Source organism: Zootoca vivipara, chromosome 7, assembly GCF_965207765.1.
Source record: "Zootoca vivipara chromosome 7, rZooViv2.hap1.1, whole genome shotgun sequence".
Lineage (NCBI taxonomy): Eukaryota > Metazoa > Chordata > Lepidosauria > Squamata > Lacertidae > Zootoca > Zootoca vivipara.
The window spans coordinates 70,154,901-70,165,413 of record NC_142590.1 but is presented as its reverse complement, the minus strand read 5'-3'; the positions used below and the strand labels follow the sequence as shown (position 1 = coordinate 70,165,413).

The 10,513-nt window shown below is 42.5% G+C and overlaps 1 protein-coding gene across 1 annotated transcript; it reads left to right on the top strand.

Annotated features, from left to right (window-relative positions):
- The first annotated feature begins 10,050 nt into the window (after window positions 1–10,050).
- LOC118088951 (metallothionein-like) lies at window positions 10,051–10,292 on the top strand. Its single transcript, XM_060277520.2, is given in 2 exon segments — window positions 10,051–10,195; window positions 10,198–10,292. Coding segments are annotated over 2 exon segments (189 nt in total). The 5' UTR covers window positions 10,051–10,101.
- The last annotated feature ends 221 nt before the right edge of the window (window positions 10,293–10,513 follow it).

Below are 10,513 nucleotides of genomic sequence, written 5' to 3'. Positions count from 1 at the left end.
GACCATAGTCTGGGACATGTGAACACAGGGCTCATCCAGACTTCCTTTTGTGTCATGTTTCTAGGCCCAAATCTATGCTTTCATAGTCCATGTCTGAGCACTTCATCTTATTTTTTCGCCTTTGTGCTTTCCCCACAAAACCTTGTTCTTTATTGCCAAATCAGAGCAAACAGCAATTCGCGAAAAAACCCAGTTGCTGTTTATTCCGAATCAGCGCTAAAGTGTGGGTTTTCCTGGGGAAAGCGGTGGTGTGTGTGGAAGTGCTCATACCCAGACTGGGACAGCATAGACTAGAAAGCAAAAGTATGTATGAGCTCACTATAAGTACATGCCCACAATAAATCCCATTGTATAATGCATATAAAGATGCTTGGGACTGACTGGCTGTCAGGGTCCAGGATTCTTTAGCTATGATTTGTGAATTGCAGGGGATTCTATCAAGTGGCCCTTTTCCTTCCCAGAGCTCCATGTACAGATATGTTTTGCGGCTTTTTAAAAAATGTTGTTAACTGATGCGGTGCACTTGAGGGCCTGTGGCAAGTCACAGCCTCTCACCCTAACCCTGATACAAAGGGTTGAGGTAAGGCTAAATAGCTTGGAGCACGAGCACCAACTATAAGGGGCTCTGTGTGCTCAGCACCCACACCACAGGGCCCCCAATGCAACTTCCGATGCCTCATGAACTCAAATTCTGGTGCCACCAGAAGTCAGGTCTGAGGTTTCGCGATACCTTGGAAAGCATCTCTGAGGCCTCACAAGACCTCGGAGATGCTTTCTGAGCTCTTGTGAGGTCTCAGAACCTAACTTCTGGTGGCACCCAATTCCTCCGCTGGCTTGGAGGAATTGGAGTATACAAATGAGGTTAGTGAAGCTGTGATGTGTTGTTGGGCTACAGCTCCCAGAATCCCTGGTCACTGACCATGCTGGATGGGGGTAATAGTCCAAAAATATCTAGAGTGCCACTTGTTCCCTGTCCATATTCTATAGCTACCTCCATAGAGTGGCCTCTTATAGGGTGGCTAAAGCAGTGGGCAAAAGAGAACACATATTTGCATGCACAAATTTATACATAAAGAGGCAAATTTGGGAATAATGGCACTGCACAGTCGTCTCCCTTCTTGGGGCTCTTTTTCTGTAAAATGGGCAGGCCTTCAAATAAAGGTTATATGCAAATGCTGGACTATCCTTGGACACATGAACAGCCTATACCACCTTCTCTGCAAAGATGAAAGGACTTCTCGGTCCTGTTTTGGAGCATGATGGTGGTCTTCCATGCCTTCTGAAAACCAGAAACCACGATTGCAGCATTTAGTCAACAGTAAATGACAGAGCCTCCCAGAACAGATATTAGGTGCCAACTGGCTGGAAGGCAGAAGGAGATAAATGAATGCCTTTGAAATAAAATGCAATCATCAAACCATTAGCAATTTTTCTGATAAGGTCATGGCTAGCAGCAGAAGCATCAGAGAAAACCTTTGATACCCTAAGAAAGTTTTCCCTACACACTCCTGACAGCTTTCAGAGACTGGGCCTTCTATCACTCAAGACTAGCCATGGGCATTAATTCTCTGATTTAGACGGCCTTGAGGAATCATCTGTCTAAATGTCAGTTTCTGAGTAAGGACAGATAAGTCAGAAACAAGAGGCTATGCAGCAGAGGAGCTCTTTGCACATGGAAGTGGAAAATTTGATGTTCACATGAAAGAAAGAGCTGAAAGCCATGTCAGGAAAGGCTGGTACGGACTTTGAGATTGTAATAATTTTGAACCCTGGGATAGCTTTTCACTACAATCGTGGGTTTATGTCTTGAACATGTCCTTTGTATCGTATGCATTTTCTACAGACTTGCATTAAAGTTCAACACAAGACGTATGCACAAAAATCAAGATTTGGCTCAGGCGCCACTACAATGCTGTGGCAAAGACCAACTTCACCTTGGCCTGAAGCAGAACCTCTACGGAAAACCTGATGCTTTGTGTCTGCCCATGATATATTATGAGGAAATGGTATGTGTGTGGCAAGGACTCTTGGGGCAACAGGGTTCTTGGCAGGTTTGTGCATAACCTCTTCCAGGTGTCTTCAGAGCTACAAGCTTTTTTCTCATCATGTTCTGGAAGCTGGACTAGATGGGCCACCTACATGATCCAGCAAGCTCTTCATATGTTCTTATATGCAAACCAATGAAGACATATGTACATGTATCCACTGGTTTGGAGGGCAGAGACCTGCGCTCCCAGGAAAGGCCGTTCCTTCAAGAATCCTTGATAGATCCTTATCAACTGTTTTCAAGGGTGCAATCCTTCCACATATCAAGTGTTTGCTGCACTGGCTTCGTTGCATCCCTTTCCAAGAGGTAAGGTGAGACACTGAACTCAGGTTCTAGATTTACAGACATCTTTTAGGGTGGCTGAATGTTGGGATTCTGCAAACACCAATATCTGACTGATCTCCTTGATCAGTCACTCCAGTAAGCTCATCAATAGACTCCCCTGCATCTTTACTTGAAAAGGAAGTCTGTAAACTCTTTCCCCATCTCCTATTGGTTATTGATCAGGAGGACCAAATCTATTTGGGAGCCAAACTGAAGCCTGAAGTCAAAATGAAACAAGTTCAGGCAATTTGCTTCATCAAGAAGCAACTGCATATGTTTCAACTGCATATGACATTTTGGACGTTTTAAAAAATCTATTACAATAAATAGTTGTTGTACCGTAGTAGTAGATTTCCCAACAGCGGCAGGGAGTTGGACTAGAAGCCTTTGAAGGGCCCTTCCATCTCTGTGATCCTAATACAATATGAAATATCTTAGAGATGTGACATTAGTTAGCATAGTTGTACGAATCAGCAAAACAAATTCTCTTTTAAACCAACCAATAACTACTGATGTCTAATTGATATTTTTTAATATCAAGTTTATGGATAGTTTTACAGATTTAATTATATTTTGTATGTTGTATAATACCCTGATATATTTTATGAAAGTATGAATTATACATGTTTCAGCTATTAAATAAACAAACAAATATCCATGGCCAGAGGCAGCTTCACTCTGAATATCAGTTGTGTGTTCAGACCCAGAGACCTCCCCCCTAAATAAATTCACACTTGACTCAAATTTTAGTTTTGGTTTTTGGCAGAATTTAGGCCACAACTTTGTTGATTACAGAAAGTGAATGGTTGCATAGGCTCTGGTTTGACTAGCTCCCTGCACCCTTCCAGAGCTATGTCCACCACTCAGATGTCCCCCTGGACTCAGGCACAGGCACAACCTCTCAGGGGTTGACCAAACCGTTTGAGTCCCTGGATTACTTTAATAGAATACCCTTCACATAGGGGTGGCAAGAGCATTCTCCCATCCCTATCACCTGAACCAGTGCCTATCTGCAACCTTACAAGTTGTGATGATTTGCTACCTGGCAGGTGAACCCCAAATGGCACCAGCCAATCAGCCAAGTGGGGAAAATTCCTGCCGTGCCCCTGTCCCAACACGACGGCATAGCAAGGTCAAGCGCAAAAGCCCTAAAAGTAGGGAGAGGTGGTTCTGAATGCACGCACCGAAAGAGGAAACTCTGGGTCACGTGCATGGACATATATAGGTCCCTCGATCCATTGGCCAGATTGAACCCAACATCGAGATACCTACCAATTGGGTGTTGTGGCTGACCAATCTTACCCACCCACAACACAGGAGGTTGGTCTCCAGGTCTCACTGCAACACATGCCCTCTTTGAGAGAGGGCACGATTTGTTGGAAATTGTGCAGGAGAGGAGAGTGCTGTTGAGTTGAGGTTCTGGCTTGGCTGATGGGCTAGATGGGCCACTGGTTTGATCCAGCCGGCTCTTCTTATGGTCTTAATGAACACTCTTTACAAGACCAGTGAAAATCCAAACTGTGCCATTTTTGTGCAGTCTCATGTTCATGTCCAAGTATGCATACAAGGCTGCTAGACCTAGTGAACATCAGGAGTCAGGGACCAGGCAGAGGAGGAATGGTGGAAACTGCCTCCCTATCCTGACCCTTCCAGGGAGAAGTATAGATTTACAACAGAGGTTTGAGGGAGGTCGCAGCTCAGGGGCAAATGAGGAGGAAAGCTGGGAAATCATGGGAGAGCCAGAGCAACACCTGGCTGACATGTTGTCTTTAGAAAGCATTCCAGATCATCTGTCTCCCAGAACCTGATGAACCTTAAAAGTAGGAGAGCAAAGAGCTCATAGACAGAGGGCATGTAGCAGCACTCGTAGAATGACGAATGAGGAAGTGGGAGAGATTGTGGGGGTGGAGAGTCACTTGGGACAATACCATTATCCAAGAGGCTGGGTTCTATAGCCCCGCTCTGTAAAGATTGTAAGAAACTTTTCCTTGTCTTTATGCTTTCCTAGGCAACCAGCTGGGAGCCACTGACAGCATCCTGACATCAGGAGAGAGAGAGAGAGAGAGAGAGAGAGAGAGAGAGAGAGAGAGAGAGAGAGAGAGAGAGAGAGAGAGAGAGAGAGCACATAGAGGTTGTGTCTATTGATATTCCTGGTATGGCCAACCAGTGAAGAGCAGCAATGGGTGGGCGGGTGTTAGCAGGTAACCTTCTTGAGTCTTCATACTTTGCAGCCTTTTCTTTTTATTCTTAGGGCACACACTCCCATTTTCTCATCTGCCTTTGCCCTAGCCACTTGTTGTCCACTGAAAATAACAAATGGGAATAAACCAAATATGCTCCAACTCCCCAGGAGTGTTAGGAATGGCATGTGGCTTGTTCTCTTGCAATCATAGACCTGTGCAATGGAAAATGAAACTCTTTATTTCTTTTTTCCTTTTCTTTTTTCCCCCCAAATGAAGTTTTATTGGACACCTCTCCCAGCCAGTATGAAGTTACTAATCATCTCTGTCTTGGATGATTGATAATTGATTAGGCAGGTCATGGGGAGAAAAAGCCATGCACAGCCTGTCATCTGTAAGAGCTGAAAGTATTGTAAAATAGCTCCAACCCAATGTAGCGATCGACTTTGCCTCATAACCCAAAGCCAGCTCCTCCCTATCGCCAACACCTGATATGTGCTGCACATCAAATCTTCCTGCTGAATTAAATGCAACGACGCAGAAAGCGCCTCAGAAGCATTGTAGGAGCTAAGCTTCAGTCTGCTCTTTTATTCCCCATTTAGAAGTGAATTCAATACCATCCTTTATACTCCACTGTGCTTAGAGGCCCAAGAAACTATAATTAGACGTCATAAGAATAATGATTTCATTAAGACTTATTGGATGGATTAAGTCGTGTACAAGGCAGGGTGTTGTAAGACACCGTCAAACAGTTTATCTTTCTGCTATAATTGGAGTTACAGGGATTACAGCAAAAGAGCACCAAAAGGTAATTTCCAATTTGGCCAAGTCTCTCCCCCAATTCCCTCCAGGCCCAAATTATCATTTTTCTTCTTTGAATCAGATCTCCCCCTCCATTCTCAAGCTGCTTTGAGCTCAAAGCTATTAACAGCAAACTCTAATCCTCACACATATAGAGCTGGAGTCATCTTTCCCCTCTTTACACAAGCCCCACATTTCCTGCTGAATGGCAGCAGGGATGTTAATTCAGGTAGCAGGAAGGCAATGGAATGCACCCAGAGCTGAAACACAACATAGCAAACATGATTTTAAAAAGCTAATGATAGGATGCTTGGGCCTGATGCAAGAACAGGCCACAAATCGTCCGATTCCATATGGATCAGCCGGAAGCCACTTGCAAAAAAGAGAAAAACCTAGCTCAGAGCCCCTAGCAGCAGCTCAACATGAAACCTTTGCAAGTCAAACACTGTAATTCTATTGATGTGACTATCTCTGTCACATTAAGAATGAAGAAAATAGTGGGAAGACACTTATCTCTGATCTCAGAGCCTATGTGTATACAAATGTCTGCATATAGAATCTGAACTGTTTGGAACCCTGCAAAATGCATGTGCAGGAATCATGCAGGGAGGCCTATGTGGTTATTTTTCTATGCACTGGGGATGAAATTAGCAATTTCCGTTCTGTCATGAATTGTCTGGTGATGAGCTGATTCCTTTCTGCTGCAGTTCAGTTTTTGCAAAACACACCATTATTCAACTCACGTTTCCCTATGCTCAGAACTGTACATACTTTTTGTTGTTGTCGTCACCTGATTTCATGTTGAAGTGTTACCTGCTTCTTCTGTGTTTTAGAATTGCATTTTCGACATAAATGAAGTAGCTAATGGCCCATCAAGATGCCCAGCACACTTGGACAGTTGGAGGAGAATGGTAGTAGCACAGGCTGCAAGCATAAATATGTCTACTCAGAGGCAAGACCCATTGAATTCAATTGGGCATACTTTCAGGTAAAGAGTTAAGGATATTGTCTAATTTCAGTTGTGCCTCATGCCTTCAGGGGGCAAAGTATGTTCAACACAGCTAAAGATGACCGGGGGGGGGGAGGAGGACTGAGCAAATTTCTCACAGGTTTTTTTTTTTGGGGGGGAGTACAAATGTATAAATTGCAAGCCTTCTCTACTCAGAAATAAATGCCATAGAATTCAATGGGGTTTACATCCAGTTAAGGCAGTGGTTCTCAAAAGGTGTGGTGCACATATTTACTCAGAAGTCAGTTTCGATGGAGCTTATATCCAAGTAAATGTGTGGAGCATCATAGCATGCACAACAAGAAAGTAGAAGATAGCAATGCATACAATTGACAACCATCAGCATCTCATCATGACAGGAGGAGTTGAAGAATATGTAAATTGTATTTATCTTTTCTCTGCCATTATAGTCTACAGAATGCAAATGCAAGATAAGTAACCATGTTTTAAAAAAACAGCTAATCAAGCTTCATTTATATTATTTATTGCATATCTGTGGGGGTGAATCTACTGGCAACAAATGCAACCTCCATTTTCATGATCCATTCCTGACAATGAGCAAATACGTGAACAGAAAAAATTCCCCACACTTTTTCTTTTCTGTTGGAATTCTGTGACATCCCTCATCATGACATCATCCTGTTCACTTGTGATTCCCAATTTCTCCGTTTAGCAAATTACAAAACAAGAAGTAAACATACAGAAGGTACAATATAGAAAAGAATTGTCTGGGATGAGCCATGATGCCTATCAGGAAGAAGATGCAACAGTGAGAAGTGGGGGAATGATGCTAAACCATAACAGAGAGGAGAAATAATGAAAGAGACCAAGACTAAAGGAATACTTTCAATAGGAGAACATTCAGTGCAGTCCTTATAGTCACAGTTGAAAATGCCTTTAGCGCCATTTCTCCATACCTTAATGTGCTTTTACTGACACTTTCATCATTGTTTAATTAAATATCATGGCTTTGTCTTGATTTAAAAGAAAAAATATCTCCAAAACTTTAATTGATGGGGAACTTGCAAAAGGCAACAGCAAGAAATAAGTGCCAAACATTAAGCTGCTCGGAAATGGGACAGCATATTAGAAAAGAGCTTTGATGCAGCCGTTCCAATGAGAAAAGGGAAAGCCAACTTCAATAAAGAACAGTTTGTCCATTAAAGGACGTGACATGGATGGAAAGAGCCACTTTTCAATAGGAGCCATTTAATGTAGCCATTTAAAGGAGGACACAATTAGAGCTCAGTTAGTCCCCTCAAAGGCAAGAGTTACCAAATCAGTCCACATCAGACTTTGCTTGGCTTTAGCATTAGAAGATGAATACTTCTTTGTGAAGGTTCTCGTAGCAATATCACAGCATTCTATGGCCAAAATATTTGATTTTCCTGGATAGGCTTTAATCTCTCGCTTCTGGCATGAGTTATTGAGATAGATAGCCCTCATACTAGTTGTATCCTATATTCATGTCACCCTACATGCGGCCTTTCTGCTTTTAGAACTCTGTTTACTTCCATCTTTATTGACGATTGTCACTGTAGGCTGGTTTTTTTAATATATGAAAAAGTTGTTTAATGCCTTGATTTACTTTTCTTTTCTTAAAGTTTTATAGTACACCATAAACAAAAGGGAAGCACATTTACTTTCTGCTAATGGCAAAAGTTGCAATGAAAATTGCCAGCATTCTTTATAATTGTATACAGTTGTGAGAAAGTTTTAGTAACTTATTTACCAGTATTCCCAAGCAAAGGCTGATATCCAATGTGGTTGCTCTTGTCTGGGAAAAGCTATTAATCCAGTGGAGGTATCTGCTAAACTCCCTTTTCCGTTGTGGCTCCCTGCACCTCACAAGCAACCTTGCACACTGGTCTGGTGGGTCCTGCAGTTTGGTGGGGGCGTACACAGGGGGATTCCATGGGGATGGAAACTTGGTGAAAAAATGCCTCCTCTCCTCCTCTGTTACTGATTGCCTTTGCTAGTTCAAAGATCATTCCACCAGTGGAATGACATCATTTGATATTGCCTGAAATGCCCAGCTAAATTTAATGTTGTGCATTATGCTCTGTGTTTGTAGGTAAAGCTGAGCATTTTAAAATAAAAAATGTAATGTGGAGTTGAGTTCTGACTGTATTTTGAAGGCAAAGTATAGCAGCCAGGGGGAATGAATTACCTGTGCTAAAGATGAATTGCCCAGACAGAGTGCATAGTAAATAGCTTGTCACAGGTGAAAGATTTGGACCCGTTCCATAGACCTAGATGCTCAGTAGTGCATATGCATGCAGTGACTATATTCTGCTGGGAGGAATGGAAAAAAGGGGGTGCATGGATCCAGTCTCTTTCACTCCAAATATGCCATTGGTGCATGCCTCTTCAGCATTATTCTTGAAATATCTGTTCTATAGGGGAAACAGTCCACACTGCCCTGGGGGCTGGATATGGGGATCTAGCAAGATGAACCACCCATAGGTAGGTAGGGTTGGGGTTGAAATTGGGGTTGAAACTCCAAAACACAGCCATTCTTTGATTTCTCTGAATTTTTCAGTGCAGTGCAAATAGGGTGCACAAAAATGCATATACAAGGGTGTGAAGAAAATAACATCTATTAAGGAGAATTACTTTGCAAAAACGTGTCTATTAGGCAGAATTGCATACAGAAATGCTGATGAACTTTCATGAGGACCTTTAAAAAAGAGCAAAGTGATACATAAATGTGGTGAATCACACTTTTAAAATTTTAATTACAGGTAGGTAGCCGTGTTGGTCTGACATAGTCGAAACAAAAAATTAAAAAAAATCCTTCCAGTAGCACCTTAGAGACCAACTAAGTTTGTCATTGGTATGAGCGTTCGTGTGCATGCATGTATCTGAAGAAGTGTGCATGCAAACGAAAGCTCATACCAATGACAAACTTAGTTGGTCTCTAAGGTGCTACTGGAAGGAATTTTTTTAAAAAATTTTTTAAAATTTTAAGGTTTTTTTTTAAAAAAACTGAGACACAGAGAGAAGCCACAGGTGTCATATTTGCCCATCCCAATCCATGAAAGAAACATTCTAAAGGAGGAACTCTGTAGTGGAGTTTATGGGCAGGATTTCATATTTCCTAAACTGTGTCCTCTTTCACAACAAACCGGCAGCTTTACAATCCTGATTTATCTGAACAGCATCTGAAACAAAGCTATCTTCAAGGATGCAGACAAGATGCTGCTCAGTGGTGGAATCATGGAGAACGGTAAGCCTTGTTCCCAATTGATATAGCATTAACAAATCAAACCTCCGTGAAGGATTCCAAATTGCCATCTGCCCATTCCTCTCCAGCAAGCTGATCCCCCTTCCCAGTGTGCACTACACACATGCAACGTGATCTGCTAAAAGCATTTAGAATTGGATACCTTCCATCACTATGAGCCCTTTTCTTCCCCTGAGTCAAATCACAGAAGCAAGCAAGGAAGGAGAAAGGTGGTCACAGCAATGAGAAGCAAGCAAGGAAGGAGAAAGGTGGTCAAAAGCACTCTGGCAAAAACACAAATATAAAGTTGAAACTCCTAAAATGATTTCTTTTCTGGCTGCCAGGTGAAGTGACTCTAGCCTATGAAGAGCTTAGTCCAGGGGAAGCCAACATGGTAACCTCCAGATGTTTTGGAGTTCCAGCCAGCATGGCCGATGGCTAGGAATGGTGTGAGTTGACACATCTCCTCTTCCCTCGATTGATCCTCCGATCTGTGATCACTGCTGCAACTGCGATGGATCCTCAGGACTGTGCCTGCGCCACTGGTGGCTCTTGTTCCTGTGCTGGCTCCTGCAAATGCAAAAACTGCAAATGTGCTTCATGCAAAAAAGCTGCTGCTCCTGTTGCCCAGCTGGATGCAACCAATGTGCCAAGGGTTGTGTCTGTAAAGAGCCGCTGTCAGATAAATGCAGCTGCTGCCACTAAAAATGCAGTTTTCTTGGTGTAAATATTATGCATGATAATGGAAAAGAGACAATTTTCCTATTTTGTAGCTGCTCTTTCATGCAGTTGAAAGGAAGAAAAATGTTGTTTTCAGAGAAATAAGGAATGGTGGGAGTTGCAGTAAAAACATATTGAGAGCTCCATGTTGGCTACCCCGTTCCTCCGTATTCTAACACTTATTTTATTTACCTGTCCTTAGGTCT